Below are 23,817 nucleotides of genomic sequence, written 5' to 3'. Positions count from 1 at the left end.
AGTCAGTGCTGGGCTATCACCAACAGGAATCAGGAGAAGCCGATCCGATGGTAGCTAGGTAGAAGTATCCTTGGACCTTATTTGGTATTATAACAGTGGTTCATAGACGTTCATTATTCTTCATTTATTTATAGGTATAAGAAGAGAAGAAGTACACTGGATGATGGGAAATTCTAACCAGATTCAGTTGATTCCCTAGTGGGGTCAGTAGAGCATAGGGCTACCTGCAGAGTACAGAAGACATTACTCCGTATAAGGTCTCGTATGTTCCTAGGTATCTAGTACCTACTACGGAGTACTATCTACATCATAAATATGCACCCGGAACCAGCCTTTCTTTCCGATCCAATGGAGTCGAAGAGAAAACCCATTGGTTTCGTATTCACGACGTATTCACTGATTCATTCCTTTTGGGCCCCACGTTTTCTCGAAGGAATCCTGGATCGTATTCGTAATCGGACCGAGGAGCTCAACAATCCACATGGATCGGGAATGATATTGTTTGGCCTCAGCTGCCAAATGTTTTATCTTGATCTGGATTTCACCAATCTTGAATCAGTGACGAGGACCGACCTTGAAAGTGCTTTCTCATTTGGAATAAATTCCAGGAGTGTAATGTGGTACTGTATTAATTTAATACCTCAGGCTCTAAATGAAATTAGGTTCCTTGACAGAGCGGAGATATTTTAGTTATCCAAGTCCCACTTTCATAGTTCACTGACTCCATACTACGTACTATACTATATTAGTATATCCCCGTTTCCGTGCGAGTCATAGAAAATAGATACTAGACCACTAGAGGGCCCATACAGTGGAGAACCCCCCAATATAGATAGAACACCACTCTCGCGGATTTAGATTGACTACTGTGAGAGGAGCTTGGAGGAAGAACATGGGTTAAAATCCTCTACATCGCTACAGGTGTCTATCGGAAACAAATTGTAGATTCCAATCGACGTACCTTACCTAGGTACCTAATAATGTCCCTTTCTTTCCTTTGCCTTATTCCCGGGTAGGCCTCCACCAATCAGCATGTCCTCATCACCCCCCCCACAACCAAAGGTGCGAAAGAGAGAGAGAGAGAGAGAGAGAGGAGAGAGATCTATTGGGTCTTCAAAACCGCAATACTCAAATCCGGCAAACTAAAACTAAACACGCCATCTTTCCCCGCGACAACCGTACTGACCTGTGACTCCACCAGATTGGCCCCTCCCACCGCATTCATTGACTCAGCACTGGGCGCGGTCAAAACTGTAAGCTGGGCCTTGGTGCTGGCCTTCACGCCCTCAAAGGTTAATGAGATCGGGACATCCGCGGTGCTGTTGTACACGGCTGCTTTGAAGATGTGGGAATTTGTGGTGTTGTCCAGGCCGGTCGCGTAGTAAAGGGGTCCGAAAGTGGTGTTGGAGGTTGACGGAAGAGTGTTTGTGATGTGGGTGTGCGAGAAGAGCTAGCATTTATTAATAAAATTTCCGGTTATCAAGGGAGGGGGGGGGGGGGGGGGGGGGGGCTACCGAGTAGAGATGCCAGCTTGTAGAGCGGGAAGTTTGGGATGGGTCTGCGTTGAAGGCGATAAGGGTTGGGGACCATTCGTAGTTGTCTATGTTTATGAAGAAGGGAGCCTGGATCAATTAGCTTTTCTTTCTCTTCTTCTTCCTAGAGGAACGAGGGAGGAGCCCTACATAAGTAGTTCCAAGAATCTTGTCTGCGTTGCGCTGCGCACCCAAAAGGAACACCGCTTCGGCGACGGTTCCAAGCCAGAAAGGATACAAGGAGAAATGCGTATTGCTCCAGTCAATTCCGACGCCGTTGTTATATTCTGTAACCGCGATTTCACCTGCAATCATCATTAGCATGTCTAATTACTTTTTTCACACACCTGGCAGGGGTGGGCACCAAGCAAAACCGGATGATCAGGGCTATACTGATCAAAAAAGTTGAACCTCGCCACAAAGTTATCCGGAATATCATAGAGATGGTAATCTCCTCCCGCATTGCCGGGAAAATCAATATCAATTGTCGACGCCAAAACAATAATATCGGGGTACTTGGCCTTGATGGCATCGTAAAAGGCTTTGAACCGGTAGCTTTGGTATGAAGCAAGTCCGTTGTTCAAGTTATCTTCGTTCCCAACTTCGACGAACTTGATAACCCAGGGCTCGGGGTGACCGATCGATGCACGCAGAGCTCCGTAGTGGGTATCAACAGAGCCAGTGAGGAACTCCAGCTCGTCGAGAGCGTCTTGGATGTAGACTTCTAGTTCGTCTTCCGGGACCACGTCGCCATTCAGGGCAAGACCGGCCCAGACGGCGAGAACTGTAATGTTTGTTAGCTCTGGCTGGGGAAACGAGCAAAGGTACGTACTAGGCTCGATATCTAGGTCATCACACCACTCCATGTATTCCACTAGACCGAGGCCGCTAGTTTCCTGGTATCCCCAGGTTGTGGCACGGCCAGGGCGGTCCTTAAGAGGCCCGATAGTCTCGTTCCACTTCCACCGGCCTTCAATAGTATCGCCTTCGAGGTTATTGCCCCCAGGAAAACGAAGGAATTTCTATTCCACTCAGTATGCACGCATGCCTAGTAGTAGGGAAGAGGCGTACTGGGCCGAAGTCACTCATAGCTTGCATCAAGTCCGTACGGAGCCCGTTGGGACGGTTGTTCCAGGTAGGAGGGAACAAGCTGATGAGGTTAAAATCAAGAGAGCCATCAGAAGTTTTCTAGCATAGTTAGGCGCAAACACTCCACGGGAAAATATAGGGTTACTTACCGAAGCATCAAAAGTAATCGAGAAGGTGTTGTTGGTATCTGGAGCATTCTTGCGAGGATAAAGAGTGAAATGATGTTGTGTCCATCCATTAGCCACGCTTTTGGACGCAATATTGGTGCTTGCAAAGACTTGACCAGTCGAGGCAGATTGAAGAGACGCAGTGAAAGCTCCCTTATACGAGCCCTTCACGTAAAATGAACCAGAATACTTCTGCGTGCTCACGGCAAGTCCCCACCAGCCCAAATTCGTGAATCCAGCCTTGCCCATCTTTCCCTTAGCATTCAACGATGTAGGAAGAGCGGATGATAGCGGGTTGCTGAGGTTCTTCAGCGACAACGTGGTACCGCCTACTGCAACCCAGGCGTCCAGGTTGGATGGGTAGGTAGTACTTCCCTGGAAGGCTCGGTTGCGAATTAACTCAGCGTAGAGACCTCCCTCTCCGCAATGGTTGATTTCCTAAATGAAGATTAGATCCAGATACTATTCACTTATCCCACCTCCGGGATATCTAACCTCTTCCATGATACCATATTCCAGACTGCTGGTGAAATTGCCCCCAGAAGATTTGACTGAGATCTGTACCGCAGCACAGCTAACCGCCAGCAACGGTAGCAGAAAACAATCGCGAAAACGCATCGTGTCTCCGCTGCCACGCACAGTTTTGTTCGCAAGCAAAGAAGAAAAGATCTACCTGATCGTCGACTGCTGGTCAATTGAACCAGGTTTCTTTGCCCTGGATTCTGCACGGCTCAGAGTCCATATTATATAGAGATGCAATCGGTATTCCCCATTGTTCCAATGCGGAGTGACTCCAATTCTCCATGTCTGATTTCCGGCGGGCAGTTTTGCCAAATCTTGTATACGAGACTGACTAGGGCGTAATACTGCGAATTTGCCTGTTCTGGTAAAAGCCCTTGAGGGGGACAGGCTGGAAGCTTTGAGTGGATCTTCAAGGGACGATTACCCCTGTTTGTTGTCGTCGCTTAAGAGGCCAGGGATGGCTTCCCCCTCGCTAGGCTGACGCAGGACACTTCACCACTAGCATATTTCTCCGTTCATTAATACTCACACCCTGCTGATTTCTCCGGAGACTGATACTTTTGCGTATTGTTAGCGAATTGAGTACCCCGCGCTACATTTAGACAGCGATGCACGTCATCTTGAAGGAGAAGAGAAGTGCCAGTGATATCTGCTGGGCAGCAAAGCGGAGTGAGTAGACCGCGCCAGGGCCAATCTAGAGCCTGCTCAGGGTAAAACTTCATCCATTTTCGGTGGTCAATGTGATAGTCTTTCGCCATATGGTACAGTGCATGATGCCATTCATAGGTTTGAAGAAAGGGTTTCGATGCATGAGAAGGAGAAAAAGAAAAGGAACATGGTCGGTTCTCGGGGATGTCGGATCTCAGGCAGCAGCAGAGAGTCAGGCGATGAAGCCCCTTACCTTGACTGATCCAAGAAAACAGCGTTCACTATAAAATAAAAAGGAGAAAGAAAGAAAAGAAACATACGAAACAGAAAATATGGAGGAGGAATATTTCAAGTCAAGATTCTAGCCAGCCTCTTGGAATTGAGTTTCAAACACCCTATCTCAGGTTCCTTAGGTAGTATAACAGTCTCCATTCCACAACACTCAATTCACAAGTGTACAGAACATTCAACAATCCCAACTAATCCATTCTATAATTCTCGCAAAAGAACAAGCAGGACCGAGGGTTTTATTCCGGAGTTTCGACACAAGCATCCTTCCTTCGTCCCCTCCCCAGAATTTCCACGTATAAGCAGGATTGTGTCTACTGGTGAGGACATAAGGGATCCTCGGCCCCAATCCAGAGTACCCCATGGTATTTCTGCACTGCTTCTTCCTTCCCTTGCCCAGGGTTTCGTATGTCAAGGCTTAAGTAGGTTAGCCATATTTCACAAGACTTGCACTGCAGGCTTTGTGGCTCTTGAATCTCCGCTATTTTCCCTGACTCTGGTATAATTTCCCCAGCTTGAGGCAATGCTTGCCTCTCACTTTGCTTTTCCTATGCCTGGCATATGCCTAGGTAGCACACGACAGAGACCCTTTAACTGCATCAGGCTTCGAGGGAGGAGAGATGAAAGAATGGACTGGAGGAGGCTGTTTGGTTACGGGGAGGAAGAACCCTTGGAAGATCTTGGAGTCTACCAACAATACTGAGCAATAGCAGGACAAAACTAACATGACGCGCAGAAACGAGATTGGTCGGGTTTTATCAACCATCATGGTGTCCCTGGTTACGTTCATTCTCGAACAGAATGTCGGAAGGAAATTTGCTCCGGGGCACCCTTGACCAAGATAACCTTGTTTTTTTTTGTAGTACTAAATTCGTATTCAAAAATACTGTATCCTGGTGTGTACTTCACTCATAGTATGTAAAGGCATAAAAATTAGGCGATGCAAGACAGCGAGAAAGTAAAAAGCGTCATCTAATTGACATTATCCCAGCGCAAGAGAGTATCCGCCCCTTACGTCGTACAAACATATTCTCGTACTCAGTTCAAGATCCCGATAGCAAACGAAAGCCAGATTCCATGTAGACAAGCAGGAGATAAAGGAAGATTGGGGGAAATTATATCTGAAAAGCGCCGCATCCAACCCAGCCCAATCCAACGGTGCTCGGATAGCTGGAAGGGAGCAACCTTTTCATCTCATTGGCGTCATATCGATCGATCATGAAAGCTTAACACATTTCGCAGCACTCGATGCAATCGAAACAGCACTCACAGGACTCCTCACAGAGGAAACAGCAGCAAAGGGTGGCCAAACTATGAGGAAAGGGAGAGTTAGCCATGCTCCGGAGAGATGTAAGCTGAACTGGAAAGGACGACAAAATAATCTTACCAAGCTCCCAGGCATCCGCGATCCTTCTGCTGTGGAGGAGGCTGCTGCTGATATTGCATCTAAACAATTAGTATGTTTTGCTCCTGTGAAATCCGTTTCCGGGGGTATCATACCGGAGGTGGGTAAGGCTGGCCGTATCCTTGGGGAGCTTGGGGAGGAGGATATCCCTGTTGAGGGTAGCCCTGCTGAGGGTAGCTATCGGAACAAGTTTATCAGTACAGTAGCGCAGAGCAGCGAAGACTATGACAAAAACTGCGGTTGAAAGCGAGTCTGGGTCACCCTTGGGCGGAAGGGAGCGAGCTGACGCCGGTTGCTGACACCATCACCAACTCCGACCAAACCAGACGTACACTCCACCATTGGGGCCCAGTCGCAAAGTCGATCATACATAGGGGACGAAGATAAAAAAAAAAAAGAATCGGATGAGAGGAGAATGCTTACGCCTGAGGAGGGGGAGGAGGTCCGCTGTAGTACTGCTGGGCGCTCATGATTGTGCGCGAAACGAAGAGATCTGACGGAGTGAGAAGCTGTCAAGAAGGAGAAGGCCCAGGTCAGCAAGCTTGACAAGAATCGAGATCGACCCAAAGAAAACAGCGACAGGTCGAGGATGATGATGGAGAAAGAACGCTGGGAGGCAGAAGTGAGGGCCAATGATAATAGGGGGAGACGATACCTAAGAAAATGCCAAGTTTTAAAAGGGTCAACGAGAGGCAGGGGAGGGCGGAAAGCAGCGACCGTGAGGGAGTTTAGAGTAGAGGAAGAGAAGGATGAATAAAGGGAAGAGAAAGAGAGCTGAAAAAGAGAGAGTAGTTATGAGAGAAGAGCGGGAAACGAGGGCGCTAGAGTCGGGGGATATTAATAGGTGATGATATTATTTCAGTTCTCAAAGAAATTACTACTAGTAGTATGACGATGATGGCTCTCTCCCTGCGTACTTGGAAGATTTCCATCATTCAACCCTTTTCTTGGACTGCCAAGCCCCTGTCTTTTTTTTTTTCCCCCATCATGAATAATCAATACTACTAACTAGTTTAACTAACTAGTACAACATAGGTTGGCATCTCTTTTACCGCCACGAGCTGCTTCAGCCTTCGAATCCCTCGTGATGATGCCTGCTGGCTATACATAGAAATTGTTATTTTTAGTCTGCAATATCATAGTGGGAATTAATAGGAAGGGGTAGACTTATTATTACGAAGACCAAAGTTTCAGGTAATTACAATACAAGCGTGGGCAAGCCCAAGTATCAGCCACAAACGCCCAGCCCTACAAGAGTAAAGAGTCCAGGTCACTAGCCACCCTTTTGTCATGAGTTTCATTGGCTAATAATCACTGCCCACCAAGAGGCTGTGGGCGGCTTCAGGGTGCACCCTATAGCCCACAGAGAGTGGCTCAACATTCCAATATGGTTAATTCAAGTTAGTGGTTAGCCAACAACAACCCAGTCTGCCCAGATTTCTACGCCATGAGTGGCTGGGGGGGTCTCTGCAGACCCACTGCACGCTCATCAGCGCGTTGTCTGGTCATCCAATTCTCTCATCCTACCGCCTGCGTTCTTGTCAGGTTTCCTGAACACTTAGCAACAACAAAAATAGTACGCTTTGCCGCCCCTTCACTTGCTGGCTTAGGAGAATTTCCCGCCAAAGCCAGAACCGACAGGGCTGGTTGGGTCCCTTTGGTAGGGCCGTAAACGGGACTGACATGGCTTTCCAGCACAACGTTCACCAAATCAATATATTCAGGAGACTTTGTCTCGCGTACTGATTGACTGCTCATCATCACACATTATGTCATATCACCTCTTCGAGCTTTGGCAAGAGATCGCTTCAAACGGCCTCGGGTCTCGAATCACGTAAGAGTTAAAAAAACACAGAAGGAAAGAAAAAAAAAAACGTGGGGGAAAATAGAGAACAAAAGAAGAAAAAGTAATAAAGGAACAAGAGTAACAAGATAAAGGGTAAAACAAAGTCCTCTGAAGATAAAGGGGGGGGGGGGGGGGGAACATAGCCAGCCCAGAACAGGGGAAATCAACAGTAGAGGTAAACAGGTAAAATATGGATATAGAAACAATCAACAGATCACAGGGATATTATGAAGAGAAGCAACAATAAAAAAGTCTCCAGAGACAACCCCCAGAACAAATTCAAAATGCATCAATAAGAATTTCACAAATCATCAAAAGTCTTCAAGAATAAAACTGATCAAACATACGAACCGATCTCCGGCACCAGAGGCTGGGAATCAAAGTAGCAGGGGTTGGCAAAGGACGAATCCATACTCAACGTCGGAAATGCGCCAAACGCATCGTAACCGCTCGCGCGAGTCGATTCCATCCCTTGTGAAGGATTCTCAGCAGTCACTGCTGCCTCGGAAAACGAAGAATCGTCTGCCGAGTTGATCGGCGCTGAGGCCGGCTCGTCAACTAGGAGATCTTGGTCAATAGTCAGGTTCTTAGCGTTCTCGAAGACAAATTCCTCCTTCTGAACCATCCAGTGTTTCAGCACATCCATAGGAGGGTGAGTACCGCCTCCTTTACCTCCTCTTTTCTCGCTGTCCTTGCCACGTCCACCACGACCGCGTTGGCATGGATTAAAGTGCGTGCGACGAAGGTGAGCTGCCGCATTGTAATTAGCTCCGTAACGCTTTCCTTGTCGGCAAGCCTTGCAGTTTTGCAAGAACTTTTTGTCTGGGGAAATATCCACGCAAACCCAAACTTTGCGAACCACGGCGTGAACACGCTCGATATGTCGACGGAGTTCGTGCTCCCCGTGAAATCCATCGGGCTGGTCATTGCACATGTTGCAGTAAGTCTTTTGGCGAGGAGGTCGTTGGATGGAGGCCTTGGGGATAGCGGCGACCTCTTTGGAAGTCCCGTCGGATGATGAAATGCGAATCATCTTAGGCTCGGTTATTTTGAGAGAAGAGCTATTTTGAGACTCCGACTTGGGGGCGATGGGCCTTGCTCCCTGCACGATTTGTTCCTGAGTCCGTCGTGCGGCCCGCGATGGTGGGGAGACGGAGGCACTGTTCCTTCCAGTAGACATTGAGTGCTTCATCTCAGTGACAGGGGAGGGAGAGAGGTGGGGCATTGAGGTAGTTGAAGGGGCGGAGCATGAAAACGACAGGGGAGAGGATGATTCAACAAAAGGAAAGGGACTTTGGCTTCCAGATCCTTGGTTGTTGCTCAGGGGTATATTCACGGGTGAGGTGGACGATGTGTAGGAAGAATTAGGGGCAGTAAAGGAAGAATATGGAGTAAGATTTGGACCCGAAGAATCGAATCGCATCATTCCCAAATTTCCGCATAGGGACTCTGTGGTGGTGCTCCGACTCATTTCAACCGCAGCCAGCGCGTGTGGAATCGGGGGATCCATCAAACAGTCGTTTCCAAGACCAGTGACGCTTCCCATCAGGTCGTGGAGTCCTTGCGAGAAGTGACCAGGCAAAGAGCCACTATGCTGCAATCCTGCCTGCGCCGAATCTGCCGAAAAAGCGATCGAAAGCGCGGACGGATTCATATGACCCTGAAAGTCACCCAAACATTGCTTGGCGTACTCAGAGGGAGTGAACTCGCTCACAATCTGGAGTTGCCGTCTCTGAGGTCCAAAGGAATGTCGATGTTGCGCCATAGATGCCAGTGGGTGTTGATGCGATACTGGCACCTGTTGACTCTGCGAGCGAACCATGGCTATTGGTCGAGAGGCGGATCCGAGACCGGAGAGAGGAGCTGAGCCATCCGCCTGAGACATAGTTCTCGAAAGATGCCAAGTAGTTTCCGGTGCCGCCGGGGAGGATGCATGAGACAGTTCACGCTTCATTTGAGCGCTCTCTGATGGATCCGGAGTCTGCCAAGTGTCAATCCAGGGACTGTTGGCGGGAGAGAAGATGAGGAAGAGGATAGGATAGCGCAAGTGGAAAAAGAATGGGTAGGGACTAAACATGCAGAGAAGGCGGGGCGGGAGTAGAAGACCAAGGTAGATCACATACGGTGACTCGTCGTTTTGTCGGAGGAAGGCCAGAACCAGGTAGGGACCGGGGAGTGTCCTGTCGTGTCCGTTTCCCAGATTTCTCGGTGGAGCTGCCCTGATCAGGGATACCGGAGCCGGGCACGGGGCGGTAGGCGGAGTTCGTGGGGATGGTGGTGGAGGAAGAAGAAGATACGGTGTCGGGGATGAACTGACTTAATCGCTGACTCCAAAGCTGATTTCGTTCTAATTCCGGAAGATGGGAGTACTGATCCAAAAAGACATCCCGGTAGCTAGAAATGGCCCTGGTGAACAGCTCGTCGTCGGCCATGGTGACGGGCATGATAGAGATCCTCCTTGGGTGCTGCTTTGTAGGGGGGTGAGATCAACGACTGCAGTCAATTGCAGGGGTGTACTAGGGCTTGAAAATGGGGTCCTAGAGAGGCTAAATCAGCATTTGTTTGAATATGGAGGTCGTGAAAGTGGGAAGTTGCTGGGGGAGGGAACCGACTAAGTATGAAGATATTCCCCAGATTAGGTGGAAAGATAGAGCGGGTGGAGTTGGGAGGAGGTGAGAAGAGATAAAGGTAGGTGAAGAAGAGCTGGGGGTTATATTGTGAGTGTAACAGAGAAGATGAACGAAGAAGAAGGGGAATAATCAGAGGAGGATAGGGAGATGGAGGTAATAATAGATTAGTAGAGATAAAATGGATAGAATGATGATGACGATGGAGACTGTCGAGGGGAGGGAGGGAAATATCAATTTAATGGTAAATCCACCATACCCACAATCGGAATAGTGTGTAGTCGACTGGAGCCCAGCAGAAAAGACCTAGGAAATAGGAAATAGGGAAATGTCTAAGGGACGGGACTAAGCGTGTTATGAATGATGGGGGTTTAGGAGGGTGGGCACTGCACTGGGCAGTAGTAGAGAGAACGAATCAATCAATCAATCAATCAATCAATGGATGGATGGATGGATGGATGGATGGATGAAGGAATGATTGGGGAGAAGAAAAGTAAAAGAGATTCTTTTTTTTATTTGGTAGGTAGTAGAATTTTGTCGTTCAAAAATAAAAAAAAAAATAAAAAAAAAATAAAAAAAAAAGAGAGACAGACAGCAAGTGAGCAAAAGGACACAGGAATGAAAAGGAACTTTGTTCATACAGCGTAGGTAGAACAGACTGAAGCTTGCAACTGGGAATGGAGATTGGATGGTGACAGCAGAAAGGTCTGGACTCTCACGACAAGAACCTTTGGGGAGGATGCGCAAGATTCGACTGAAAAGGGAAAAAAGGAAATAAAAACGAGGAAGTAATTCTGGGTCGAATTTTCAAGTTACCGATTTCGATATATTCAACATCGTTCCCCCCCCCCCCTTTATGCCTTAGGTAGGTACCAACGAGGGTTCCCAAAAGGGGGGAAGACGAGGGTGACACGATAGACAAACCCAAGACAGGTAATATGTCTGTGTCAGTTGGAAAAGAAAATCAAAAGAAAATCAAAAGAATCATGGCAAAAATGAGGCGTCCAAACGGATGTCACTAGGAGAACCCCGACCAGCGAAAACTCATCTTCAAATGCTGAGTAGCCCATGATCAGTCACTTACTCTTGGTCTGGTTTGATTTCTTCCTCGCCCGTGTCCTGCTATTCGACAACGTATTTTCTTTTCCTTCGGGGGGGGATACTGCTACAAGCCTACGACTCAGAAATTAACCCCCCTCCCCCCAAAGTCTATCAGTTTATGTAGGTATACCCAGAAGTCACCGCGTGAGTGGTCCTCAACTGACTGTCTACTCCCACCTACAGACTGAATTAGTTCTTGCTGTCGATTCTACGGCTGCCACGTCGTTTGGGCTACACCCGTTCGGGGGTTCTACTGCTCCATTGTCACAATGGTTCCAACAACGCTTACTGGCCTAATTCAGCTATCACGCAGAATTTTCCTAGATCTTTTACACTTGACGAGCCAGCCGACATCCAAGCTAGCAATAACTCTAGCTGGCCGCGATAGACGAAGAATCGTGGACTCAGGAGCCAGCAGCGCAAAAAGCAGAGAATCCGACGCTAGCACGGGTCAATAGCCCGGTCCGACAGGCAAAGCAAGTCCGTCCGATGTTTCAAGCACAAGGCACAACGGATTCGATTGGGGAATCCACGACCAAATTACCACTGTATCAGTTTCATCCGTCTACATTAGGATTCTCAGGGCATCGCGGGTCGCAACGGAATCCACCCCCCGGAACGAACTGGAGGTACCAAACGGAAGATTCCCAAGGTTCGGGCCTTCTGCGCGTGGGGGTCCCAGATTTGATCAATTGTAAATGAGAGAGGCCTTCTGCCCTCCTCGAACCCTTAAAAAATAAAGGACAGAAACAGAGAAAAGAAAAACAGAGAAAAAAAAAAAGAAGAAAAAACCGTCTCTTTTCTTCTGCTCAGGTTCGTCGTCTACCCTGAGAATCTCCGGATCTTCCCATCGACTCCTGCGGCTGGATGATCACGATACTAACGATTCGATGATTGGGGTGTGGGCCGGCCATCACAGCGCCACCAATAATGAGGTCCAAATCGGGATACGTCGCTCACGTGGCTTTGGTGTCACGTGAAGTTGACATGTCTTTCCTTCGTTCTAGTTGTAGGCCAGGTCAGGTCTGCTCCAAGTCCCATGGAATGGAGATAACCCGTTCACATGTGTTGGACGAGGACATTGGACAGTGGACACAGACTACTCCGTAATTCCCGGGCTAACGGACCCACTGATTCCAACGACTATCACCGCCAAACTTCACCGCTTTTTAATCTCAGGAGTTGGAAGCCATTCCGCTCTACCCTATTCCATACCTAGGTTAGGTTAGGTAGTCACTCTTCTATTAGCAGCGATAGTCCCAGTAGCGTAGGAATAGCTCGGAGTCCGCGACAAACCAGTATGTCTTGCTTTGCTAATGGCCACTTTTCGTTATCATTGACTCAAGAGTCAGGTCATGGAAATTGCATGCCGATCAGGTTCTCGATTTCTCAGCCCAATCAACGAAACTAAAACGCAAGTAGACGTAAGGTACAAACCATCTCGCAAATCGGTGACTAAAACAGATCGTCGCGGTGCTAGAGCCTAGACTAGTGATTCGAGAATCATTTGCCTTGAAGAAAGTACGGAGAACCTCGAACAAGGACGTGCGCCCATTTTTGACAGCTGGAGGATCACTACCAATAGAGATGTGATCGTCGCTTTCCTTCATGCAAAGGGTCAATGATAGGCTCTGAGGGTCTAGGTAGCCTGGTAGAGTAAATAGTACTCCGTACTAGGAGTACACTGGGCGTGGCTTACTAGGTATTTTCTACTAGTCCTACGGAGTAGTGGAGGTGATTCTATGCCACAGTACGGAGTTGGCACATTGACTGGTTTTTGGGAGATATGCTCCCTGGTAGTTATGATCCGGTTGAGATTCGATTATTTACATTTGGGTTGCAGATGATCGTTTTTCAGGAGTTGCGGTAATGAGTTATTTATTCTTCCACCTGGCAGTCTACGAATTGTATTATTGTACAAAATCATATCACATTTAAAACAGTAAATCTCTGGTTTAATAATATTCGAACCGTTTTTCAACAATATTATAATTATGACAATTACATGCTACAAAACCCACCACTTAAAACTCCAAGTGTTGATATCTCCCAAGATGCCCCGCCCCTCATCTAGATATACTCCTCCACCCTTCTCCGATCCCATGCGCCCAGTGCCCCAGTCCCATGCGATGTTTGAATGTCGATGGCTCGATGCTGGTGTCGATGTCTAAGATTCCCGTCTAGTTTTCTGCCTTACCACCACCTGCGTAAAACCAAACGCCTAATGCCTCGGCCTGAGGATGGAGCTCCAGGGTGTATAATTGGCCCAGAGCACACCAAACGAAATACGAAGCAGCCGCTTCAATCCCAAGTACTTTTTCTCCCTCCCCCTGGTAGCTAGGAGCTAGCTAAGAAGGCTGTGTTGTTCTCCAAGGCTCCAGGCTCCCCGTCGCCCATTAACGCCCCATTCTGACCACCATCACTGACAGTCAACACGATCCTGCAAAACATCCGCCGGGCGAAACAAGAGCAAAACACTGCCTCGAAAACAGGACACGCATAGCTGTGGAGGAAAACAAGAGAAAGGCAAAGAACGGAAAGAAAAGAATTAGATTGTAGAAAACATCTCTTGGTCATTTCCCACTGAGCAGGCTCAAGCTCCTACAAACCTAACCCCGGGTCGTCTTCCTGGACCAAAAACCCAGAGGAGATCAAACCCTCCATCCAGCACGCACAACACAAGCTACATTAAGTCCGTCATTTAGGTAATATCAGGTATAGAGGTTAGGCAGATCCAGGGTCGCTGAAAGTTGGAACCCAAGTCTGAGCACGGGCACTTCATTTTCGAAGCCTTTGCGCCATACCTAGGTAGTCTATACCTCCCTCAACCACTCACCAATCCAATGTCGGCCTTACCATTGAAAAAAGAGAAATCCAGATTTAGATTCGAATCTACCGATGACGCGTTAAGCCACGGTACTTTTTTCTTTCCTTTTCTTTGCTGTTTTTTTTTTTTTTTTTTTTTTTTTTTTTCTCTCCCTATAGAATGAGTTCACTTTCTAGTGGCTGGCCTAGATTGAATTTTTGCATGAAGTTTACATTGTCCCTTGGAACCAACTGCACCTACTTTCCAAACCCCCCCCCTCATACGAATAACTTATTTCCGGCTATAATGTATATCATGGGGAGACCTCCGGGAAAAATAGCCCTGAAGTCACGTAATCACTCCTTGCCCAATCCAAGAATCGATTCGAGAGCCGACAGAGCTTTCCCTCGGGGCGGGCAAGACCGTGTTATCCTGCATACATAGAACTTGGGGTGGATAACGTCTAACACTGCCCACCGCGGAACCTTGTTCTAATTAGGTATTATCTGGAAAGGAAACGTGAGGCTGCTGAGGTCCACCCACTAGGTTCCAGAAGGCACAGCCTCTCGGGAGCTGGATGTAGATAGTTCGGCGAAAGAAGAAAAGTAACCGTTCAAGGTATACTGTGGAATTCAAGTAGCCTACCTATCCCTATCCCTATCCCCTCGCCATTTTCCTATTCTTATTCTTGTCCCTGTTCGCCTACTTGCGTTGGGGGTGCTGAGGTGCAGATATGAAACTCAAGGGGCTACGTATGTATGTACTAGTACCTAGGTACTAAGTAGTATGCACTTGCTATGTACGGGGAAGCACGAGGTGCGCTGCTCTGCTACTATACATACATAGGTATTGATTCGATCATGGCATAGGTACCTGGAACCTCGATGAGAAATCGCATGACATTCTATTGGGGGAATCGGGCTATGTTGGGCTGCTACGTAGATATGACCTGCCAGGTGGATTCAGGTCCAGACCTACTTAGAAGTACTCGCTATAGTGTATACTAGTTCTAGTAGGAATTCAAGACAGACATTCTTGAGGGTAGAATTTGCTATTGTTTACCGTGGTTATTAGAAATATTCAATCGGGAGGTTTCAAAAGTGAGCATGCTATATATAACCCTTTATCTATGTATAACGTTCTATAGTTATACAAACTTTACGTAGATTTATAATTCTGGAGGCGGGATAGCTCTATAACTTATATGGTCTTACTCTTCGTCCTTTTAATCGTTTACTTTTTACCTTTGACTAGAGAAATTGTACAGCATTTGCAGTTCTTATATATATATCTGTCCAATTTTGAAGTGTCCGCATTACAGTCTACATCATGATATTGTGAAAGTATAGACTGGGGATACCGGATCTAAGCTAAGCTAAAGGAAACGTAATTGCGCTTTTTTTTTCATGTGGATATGGTTTTGGCTTGCTCATCATTTATGTTCGCAGATTTCATGAGCTTGTCTGATCCAAGCAAAATATATTTCAATCGATATAACATACTATTGCACGCTCCTGAAGGCTTTGCTAGTACCCGCGTTCACTTTTTCATCTATAGGACGGACCTGATAGCTCTTCCTACCGGCACTACAATGCTATCATCTTACCGGACTAGCATACGCTGCCCATAGAAGATATAACTGCCCACAATCGTCCTAGAAAGTGAGTTTATTGCCAGCGTTAGAAGTCAAGGCACCTCATCGTCCCGATAACCACTCCATGGGCTGGCATATAGAGTCCAGAAACTTCTGCCCCTTGCTCCCCAGGCGTTAGATTCGACAACTACAGTGATTCCTTAGGTCTCCCAGGGCTAGATATCTGTTCGTGAGTGTATTGGTGGAGACTGATGATACAGAAGGGCTCATCAGTACCTGCTGACTGTTCACCGCGAGGGCGACAATTTCAAAGGGAGAAAAAGTTTCTCTGGGTGTCCCTGAGAGCAAAAGCGGTTGATCGTTGGTTCCTCTGCTCGGGTTCTGCATCTGAAATGTGGAGACCACTTCAGCTAGTTAACTCTATTTGATATTGTTCGGGTTCCTCAGTACTGCAACAAGAGAAAGGCTACTATTTCTCAAAGAAATCTCTGCTACTGTCCAGCGAGCAAAGAAGAATGGCGGATTCCCTGTCTCCAAATCTTCAGTAGACGGAGAAGGCCCTTGCGAGTTCATGCTCAAGCCAAATTAGCTCCATCTGGCACGCTGGCAATCTCGCTTGAGTCAAGAGAGGGTTTTATGTCTTGAATACGATCAGTCTCAGTTTGAATAAATCATCTTTCAAGAGCACCTGGTACTCTGCAAAATGCCTGCTCTATATAACTAGTTATGGAATGCAGTCATTGATGACATCACTTGATAAACAATCCGCGCGGGTATCGCCACGTGATCCGGCGCCACGTCATACGGCCAGAACAAAAACAGAAGGCAAGCTAATGAAGGCCTCACGCTATGATACTCTAGATAACTATCTCCTTTCTGCAACTTCGCGTCCACTCGCTCTCTTCGCTTGCACATATCCACAGGCACACAAATTTCCCTACCCCCCGTTTTTTTTTTTTCATTTTCTCTACTCATAATGTCCGACTCTATGCTTTATCTCTACACTTCCCTCACTGCGGGATCGTCTCATATTGTTACCGCCACCGCACGTCTTGAGACCATCCTCAAAGCAAACAGGCTCCCCTTTCGCGCAATTGATGTGGCTACAGATGACGCAGCTAGAAAGCTTTGGGGCCGTCGCTCGAAGGGCAAGAAATTGCCTGGACTTGTGAAATTTGGAAATGTCGTTGGCGTAAGTCTCCTTTTCTGTACCCTTTCCCCCCCCTTACAGGTGGGGGGAATAGGAGGGGTTATGTCATTCCTTAGAAATTCAAAGCCTTTTCCCAGTAGGAAATGATTTCCGAAACTAACGGACCAATTCAGGATCTAGAGCAAATCGAAGAATGGAATGAATACGGTGAGCTGAAAATGCAGATCAACAGCGTCGTGGACGATTTCGACAGTATGCCTGCTACCAGCACGCCTGACAAGACTTCCTCCGCACCTGCCCCTCAACCCGAGCCCACTGTTCCGAAGCAAAGCACGATCAAGATTCAGAATCCTCCCGCAAAGGAACCCCAGAAGGACGACTCTATCACGGTCGCATTGCGTCAGGCAGGCGAACAGGCCGCTGCGAAAGCCAAAGAGAACGCCCAAGCGGAGACGAAGAAACCAAGCAGCCCCGCAGTCGTAGGGCAAACTTCAGATGTAGCAGCAGCAGCAGTAGCACCTAACGAAAAAAAGAATGGAGAGAGTGGCCAAGATACTGTACGTCGGCTGTCGGTTGCTCCTGAGATCGCAGAAAGCAGTCCCCAACGGCCGCCTTTGGTGCCTGAGGTTGCTGCGATGTCGTCTGCCAATTTTCATGCTGATAACGCTGAAGCTTTAGGGCTGATTGAACACCATCGTGGCTCCAACATCGCGGCCGAGTCCAAGGAAGAGGCAGAGAAGCTTGCTCTTGAGTTGCGCAAGTCTATTTCTGGCGACCGCCAGGGTCCCACCAATTCCCTGCAGGATAACCCTATAACAAGTGTCCGACTTGAAGAAGCGACCGGGGAACGCTAGAAAACTAGGCGTGTGAAAACTATCGAAAGCTGGGAAGATCGAATTCCCTGGCAAGCAGCGTTAATGAATCTTTCCCGAGCAACTTCTTCCACACGCGACTTTATTGGTAACGAATGATGATTATAACCCGGTGTTTCGCATGTTTGTTTGCTACGTTTGTACAAATACCAAGCTCCAAGGTTGTTTGAGGGACAGTGTCCATTCTTCTTTTTCTGTTTTGAGTCCAAGCTGTTCGCTGTACAATTCAACTGTTTTATTTCCGGGTCCTGTTTGCTGGTTATGCTCTCTTTGTCCATTTGAATCATTATTTAGCACTCTTGAGTTTTACTGTATCTCCGTAAGCATATCTAAAATCCAGCATTTGAGGTTATTGTTATCGCAAGGGTGGGGCGACTCGTATGTTGAAGTCAGAAGGAAAATTGCAAGACCATTGCATCATAAGCATAAAATAGTGTATAGAATTGTCACTTGAGATCTAGTGATAAGCCTCCTTCACTGCTTTCTCCGCTTGTCTACGGCCTCGCGCAGTTTCGCGATGACGTCGGCGGGATCTTGAGCGCCGAAGACTGCCGAACCAGCGACAATCACATTGGCACCTGCTTCAGCAGCTTGATCTATTGTCCCCACTCCAAGTCCTCCGTCAACCTCAATGTTGAGGTCTGGGTATCGCTCACGGAGGGCAGTCACCTTGGGAAGCTCCGAAGCCATAAACTTTTGACCCCCGAAGCCGGGATGCACCGTCATAACGAGGACCATCTACGCACTGCATTAGTGCGGGGTTTGAGGAGCGCAATGACTCGGGTATGCATGCCAGTGCAACGCCCACCAGGGCACAGACAGGAGAGTTTACTTACATCTGGACATTCTTCTGGATTCTCATTCTCCAAAATCTCCCATAGCACATCAACAGGGGTATCTGGTTTAATTGCAATGCCGGCTTGCATTCCCTGTTCGTGGATATATCGGATCAATTCTTTCGGGCTAGTTTTGCGGGTTGTTGTTGTGTCCGCGGGACTGGTAGCTGCGACGGATGCCACGGCCGCTTCGTAGTGAAAGCAGTAGAGATCGCACCCCGCATCTTTGAAATCCTTGACCCATTTGTGAGGCTGTGGTTAAAACAACACCGGTTAGTGAAATGTGTTCCTGGAACTTTTGGATGAGCCTGCTCTCTCCTGCTCCGCTAGATCGTGGAATTCTCACCTCCATAATCATCATGTGGCAGTCAAATGTGCCTTTTCCAAGGGCCTGGTCCGGACGGGCAACATGGGATCGAATCTTGGTGACAACAGGAGCTCCAAAAGTAATGTTGGGGACGAAATGGCCGTCCATGATGTCAACGTGCAGCCAATCCGCACCTTGCGCTATCTTGGTCGAACATTCACTACCAAGAGTCGCGAAATCGGCGCTGAGGATCGAGGGTGCTATAATGGCTGGAGGACACATGATGGACGAGTTTTCGTGTTTGGTTGGTGATTGAGAAGACGTATATATGGGAGTATACGGAAGAAGGGAAGGCAGGAGAGTGAGAAAGGAGAGGAGAAGAGCAGAGGGTCGGGTTAGGCGATTTTAAAGTATCCGGAGTAGCTCCATGACGGTTCAATCAGAAATCAAAATAATTAATTGATATCACGATTTCTCGGTCGACGTCACTCCGGAGAACCCGATCAGGAAGGGACCATGAGCTGATAAGGGCTAGGGCCTATTTTTCACGTGGGGTCATGTGGGGGCCTGAGTGGGGGTAGATAATTGGCCTGGATGCCTGAATTGGGCCGAGACACACGTGGGGTCACGGGGACCGTCAAGGCCGATTTGATGATGGTTGGTCGTTGAGCGTCAATTTCACCCGATTTGATTGTGTAGATGAGTTTACTCTCCCGAAAGCTGCAGGTCGGATGACCCCCCCTCTTCTTCCCTCCTCAAGATCCGCTGCGATTTTTTCCGTAATGGGTTTTCCCACGATGGAATATCCTGTTTTGATGGTTCCTTGAGTGTCTAACAGCTATTTAGACAAGAACAAAGTCCCTTAATTGTGGTGTTTGGTCTGCTTCCGTCAGCCAGCAAGATACTTACACTTAGTGAGGTTCATGACCGATTCCCTTCGTTATCATAGGTTACTGCTCGCTGATCATTGCTCATCTTGGATATTTGAACTGTCTTCCCCTCTCTCATTATATTGGGCTCTGGGGTTCGTCACAGCCTCCATTTCTAAAGATAGCCCAGGCCGGCGCTTGCGGACTGCACACCACGCCAATCAAATATGGTTTCCCTTCGGGACAAGGTACTGCGTTTTTAATGGGCGGTTCGTTGCAGCCACAAATGCCATTTGCTTGCTTTAACTGGTGTGACGATGTCCAAGTTCTGCCTCTCAGATCAATGCCAGACCCTCCGTTTCGAAGCGCCTACTCGTTCACCTACTCGCGCACCACCAATGGTAGTAGGCCCAAACCTTGTTTTCCAATCAATCCCTGCTTGGACGTGCGAAATGTTGCAGTAGTTTCTGCACGGCTGGTGGCGGGTGTGAAGGGCGCTTTTGTTACCCCCCCTCCTCCGTTCTCTCGATCTATTTATCAGAGCAGCGCGCTACTGATGGATAGTCATCTTTATTTTGTCCTTTCTGGTGTGCAAGTTACCTTGTTTTTGTGATTTTTTTTGTTGTTGCTCATTAATTATTGTGCCTTTGGCTCTGGTAGCTAGGTCATCATTCATTCTCTTGCTTAATCACATATCCCCCCGCGTAAACCCCGTTGATCGGAGTTGCATGCCATTGAGATACCCCTAGAAGTTTTTTTGATGCTTTCAGCGTGTTGCACCACTCACATACCATAATATATCTAGCAGCTTACGAGGCACGATGGCTGAGTCATATCGTCCTGCAACTGCAAGATGCCCACCCTCTCGGCAGGTCCGGGGGACGAAGCTTAATACTATAATCGAGGACTCGCGTGAGACGCAGTTTACAGATAAGCCAGAAAGTGATGCAGTTGGAAATAGTCCAAAGAGTCCGACGCCGCAATTGAAGCTCAGAACCACCGGTCTTTCGTCATCCGCAGCTCGGTCCAAATGTTTCTTTTCGCCCATATCAGCAGGTTCTGCCTCTTCCTGCTCTGATGTGGATTGGCAACAGCAAATGAAGAATTTCGATGATCTGTACGATGCTAGCGATGATGAATCGGATCTTAGTGATGAGTGCATGTCATACTCCAGCACCCGGCCTACGAGCTTGTCGACCCCTACCACGGGGAGAGATTCTGTAACGTCCCCAAGCACGCGTAAGCGGTATCCAACCCTGACCATCCCGGCGTCAACTGCATGGCCGTCACTCCATGGCACCGCGCCCAAGAGCTCACCTGTTCCACCCACGCCTCCGTCCAAAATCCCTGTTTGCCCAGCGGCTTTATCAATGCTTGGTCGTTCTGTTCCAGCTATGCACGCTCCTCCCTCTCTAGATGGTAGTATATCGTCGGACCAGATGTCCAATATCACGTCTCCATCGACCCCAGATTTACAGTCACTTCCAGACACTGACTGGAATCACCACGAGGTCCATGTACTTCCGGACCCTGATGAAGATACGCAAGATGGAGACCCGGATGCCACCGCTGATATCCAGAACATTGAGATTTCCCTAGAGAGCGCTGATGAGGACTGGCAGCGATTCATTGGAGATTTCCCTCGAATCCCAGGACAATTAACGCCGACCTCTGCCCGTATGGAAGTCGAGCCTCCAAGGGAGGATACACCATCTGATACAGGAGTTTTTCTTCCCGAAGAGGCTCTGGCAACCTTGAGCTTTATTCCGCTCAACGGAACGCCGGAACCTTGGTCTGAGACATCAGAGGATAATGAAGAGATGTGGCAGCTCGAGGGACCACCATCACATCATCGCGCGATTAAGGATGAAACTCCTGTGTCTGGAATGTCTGAGTATAGCTTTAGTGGGCTCAGCATACCTTCCCCTGGTGGATTCTTTAATTCGTTAGCTCCTCGCGCGCGCCACACTTGGTCTCTTCCAAAGTTCAACCAACCCCCTACATCTGCTGCTGCCGAAAAATTTTACAACCTGCCCTTCTCTCGAAGTGAGGGGCAGATTGTTGAACATGTCATTGATTTTCCGGAGAGATCCAATGATGAACAGTTGACGGCAATATATGCCCCGCCAACTGCAATCAGGCTTTCGACGAACATGGCGCATCCAGAGTCTGAGACATCAAATAGTCCTGTGAGTGAGGTTGTGCAAGAAATCTCTCGGCCCATTTCATCGTGTGATCCGGAAGAGCAGGAGGAAACGTATGCGGAGGAAATTCAAAAGAAGGCACTAGCAAGTTTGGACAGGACGAGTGTTTGGCTGGCAGCACAAGCTTCATATCTCTCAGCACTTTGCGAGACAAATCCTGTTAATGCCGCTGGGGCTCAAGGGGAGTTGCAAGTTAATGCCGATGAGGTTACCCAGGAGGTTTCCGCGACCAAGCTTGAACGAAAGAAATCTGTTAGATTTTCCGCAGCAATTCCCGAGGCACCTAGCTCGCTTCCTTCTGCTCTAGCAAGCAAAGACTCGATTTACTGGCGAGGATTTCGCGCTATGCTACAGCAATCTCAGAGCTGGGACACTTTTGTGCACCGTGGTACTCGTTTTGACGCTGTCCAGTCTAATAGACTAGGTTTGGTTAATTTACACACCAACTGTCTGTCCGGAAACTACGAATTAACACGCCCTGAGCGTCCCGCGTACAGTGGCCCATTCTCCCAGGCTCCCCGCAACTCGGTGATTGCATCAGTCTTGGCCGAAAAGGCCCAATTCTCTATGGTTGAGAAAGAGCAATTAGTTCTTTCCCAAATCATGGAGCCGCTTTGGGCCATGGAAGCCCTGAAGTATCTCAACGGCGGCAAACTGCTTGTCAGCCCCGCAGCGAAGAGGCTTTCCAAAACTGGCAAAAATATGGCCACCCAAAAGAAACTGAACCATCGGCAGGTACGGGTTCTGGACTTGGGCGGGCATGCTTCATGTGAATGGGCGTGGCACATTGCACATGATTATCCAGATATCAAGGTCTATACTGTGTATACCGAGAATCAAGCCGTCAACCACGGCATCAAGGGCCCTAATAATCATCGACAAATTCACGTACCAAAGCTGTGGAAACTGCCCTTCCCTGACAACAAGTTTGATGTGATCTCAGCTCGCTCCCTTCCTGCTTTGCTCAAAACAGAGCGCCCTGTCGGAGAGCTTCAGGACGAGTATGATCTCTGTTTAAGAGAATGCCGTCGTTGTCTCAAACCAGGGGGTTATCTAGAGTTCCTCGTGATGGACGCTGAGATATCACGTGCTGGACCGTACGGCTCTGCAACATCCATTGAGTTTTCGTTTAATCTCAAGATTCGAGGTTATGATCCCATGCCGACGAAGCAATTCCTCAATCGTCTACGAAAGCAAGATTTCGTTGGAATCAAACGAGGTTGGATCTACCTTCCAATGGGAACGGAACCCTTAAAGCCCCAGGCCCTGAGGGAGACTCCCGACCCGCGAGTCAAGAGTCTTCTTGAAGGGTATGAAGCGGTTCAAGGCCCAGTGGGAAGTACTGCGGATGCTGCCTCCATCACTGGTCTTCTTGGGGGTTGGATCTGGGAACAGTGGCTACTTAAGCTGCAAGTTGAAATGGGTCGAGATAACGGTAAGCTCCTTGAGGGTATCGGGAGCGTCTTCGACGAGGGGCGCAAGAATGGATCTGGGTGGACCTGCTTATCGGGCTGGGCCATGAAACCTAGACCGATGAAGCAGTGTGCCACGCCAAACAGTCCAGGCATGCTTTGAGTTTAAGTTTGACTTGAAATTGTTGTCTTGAATTTGTGTTTATGTACCTCATTCCTTTAATTACTCGATTCTTTTCGGCCCTGGCGGCTATTCCTATCTATCCCTTTTGTCTTACCCTGGTGGTCTTTATTTGCGCAGAATTTGATCGATTTAATAATTTCTTACTTTTGCGGTACACACTGTGGAATGAAGATGTTGATGATGGGGGGGAACTGCTCTCTGCTTATCGCAAGAGTAGCGCTTGAAGCAATATGACGATATGGAAACATGAAACGGAAACCAATAGTAACCAATACAGCACTTGAATTAGGATCTCATACTCCGTAGACGTTCGTATTAATAGGGAGGTATACTCCGTAGAAAAAGCTGAATCCAGTCT

The 23,817-nt window shown here is 48.1% G+C and overlaps 7 protein-coding genes across 7 annotated transcripts; 4 read left to right on the top strand and 3 right to left on the bottom strand.

Annotated features, from left to right (window-relative positions):
- Positions 1 to 889: 889 nt before the first annotated feature.
- Positions 890 to 3,782, bottom strand: P175DRAFT_0558192 (alpha-L-arabinofuranosidase A). Its single transcript, XM_040900828.1, has 8 exons — positions 3,284 to 3,782; positions 2,771 to 3,226; positions 2,604 to 2,720; positions 2,365 to 2,554; positions 1,897 to 2,316; positions 1,683 to 1,837; positions 1,515 to 1,622; positions 890 to 1,450 (listed from the first exon to the last, which is right to left on the bottom strand). The coding sequence occupies exons 1-8, from the start codon at positions 3,404 to 3,406 to the stop codon at positions 1,103 to 1,105; spliced, it is 1,917 nt and encodes a 638-aa protein (XP_040751391.1). The 5' UTR covers positions 3,407 to 3,782; the 3' UTR covers positions 890 to 1,102.
- Positions 3,783 to 4,971: 1,189 nt separating this feature from the next.
- On the top strand, positions 4,972 to 5,895 carry P175DRAFT_0532969 (uncharacterized protein; the record flags this gene model as incomplete). The annotated part of the gene is made up of 3 exons (XM_040900014.1): positions 4,972 to 5,049; positions 5,238 to 5,325; positions 5,393 to 5,895. The coding sequence occupies 3 exons, from the start codon at positions 4,972 to 4,974 to the stop codon at positions 5,893 to 5,895; spliced, it is 669 nt and encodes a 222-aa protein (XP_040751390.1).
- Positions 5,896 to 6,070: 175 nt separating this feature from the next.
- P175DRAFT_0532968 (uncharacterized protein) lies at positions 6,071 to 9,929 on the bottom strand (the record flags this gene model as incomplete). The annotated part of the gene is made up of 4 exons (XM_040900013.1): positions 6,071 to 6,160; positions 7,179 to 7,401; positions 7,845 to 9,478; positions 9,621 to 9,929. 4 exons carry the CDS (start codon positions 9,927 to 9,929, stop codon positions 6,071 to 6,073), a joined length of 2,256 nt encoding a protein of 751 aa, XP_040751389.1.
- Positions 9,930 to 11,018: 1,089 nt separating this feature from the next.
- On the top strand, positions 11,019 to 12,205 carry P175DRAFT_0558189 (uncharacterized protein; the record flags this gene model as incomplete). Its single annotated transcript, XM_040900827.1, has 4 exons — positions 11,019 to 11,345; positions 11,409 to 11,675; positions 11,731 to 11,919; positions 12,039 to 12,205. The coding sequence occupies exons 2-4, from the start codon at positions 11,495 to 11,497 to the stop codon at positions 12,203 to 12,205; spliced, it is 537 nt and encodes a 178-aa protein (XP_040751388.1). The 5' UTR covers positions 11,019 to 11,345; positions 11,409 to 11,494.
- A 4,367-nt stretch (positions 12,206 to 16,572) lies between these two features.
- P175DRAFT_0460260 (uncharacterized protein) lies at positions 16,573 to 17,560 on the top strand (the record flags this gene model as incomplete). The annotated part of the gene is made up of 2 exons (XM_040894719.1): positions 16,573 to 16,817; positions 16,949 to 17,560. Coding segments are annotated over exons 1-2 (828 nt in total), but the record flags the coding sequence as incomplete, so codon positions are not given.
- A 561-nt stretch (positions 17,561 to 18,121) lies between these two features.
- Positions 18,122 to 19,072, bottom strand: P175DRAFT_0440022 (ribulose-phosphate 3-epimerase RPE1; the record flags this gene model as incomplete). The annotated part of the gene is made up of 3 exons (XM_040894002.1): positions 18,122 to 18,385; positions 18,484 to 18,735; positions 18,830 to 19,072. 3 exons carry the CDS (start codon positions 19,070 to 19,072, stop codon positions 18,122 to 18,124), a joined length of 759 nt encoding a protein of 252 aa, XP_040751386.1.
- Positions 19,073 to 20,480: 1,408 nt separating this feature from the next.
- P175DRAFT_0493792 (uncharacterized protein) lies at positions 20,481 to 23,438 on the top strand (the record flags this gene model as incomplete). Its single annotated transcript, XM_040895986.1, has 1 exon — positions 20,481 to 23,438. The coding sequence occupies one exon, from the start codon at positions 20,481 to 20,483 to the stop codon at positions 23,436 to 23,438; it is 2,958 nt and encodes a 985-aa protein (XP_040751385.1).
- Between the last annotated feature and the right edge of the window lie 379 nt (positions 23,439 to 23,817).

The sequence above is a fragment of the Aspergillus ochraceoroseus genome (assembly GCF_002846915.1).
Source record: "Aspergillus ochraceoroseus IBT 24754 chromosome Unknown P175scaffold_5, whole genome shotgun sequence".
Taxonomy (NCBI): domain Eukaryota; kingdom Fungi; phylum Ascomycota; class Eurotiomycetes; order Eurotiales; family Aspergillaceae; genus Aspergillus; species Aspergillus ochraceoroseus.
This window is presented reverse-complemented; position numbering and strand designations above follow the sequence as displayed.

Bases quoted from the DNA above. Each gene is read 5' to 3' on its own strand.
- P175DRAFT_0558192 (XM_040900828.1), bottom strand. From the start codon at position 3,406: ATGCGTTTTCGCGATTGTTTTCTGCTACCGTTGCTGGCGGTTAGCTGT. The intron at 1,623-1,682 runs GTAGGGCTCCTC...TAATTGATCCAG, and splicing joins AGATTCTTGGAACTACTTAT to GCTCCCTTCTTCATAAACAT. The intron at 1,451-1,514 runs GTAGCCCCCCCC...AATAAATGCTAG, and splicing joins CAAGCTGGCATCTCTACTCG to CTCTTCTCGCACACCCACAT.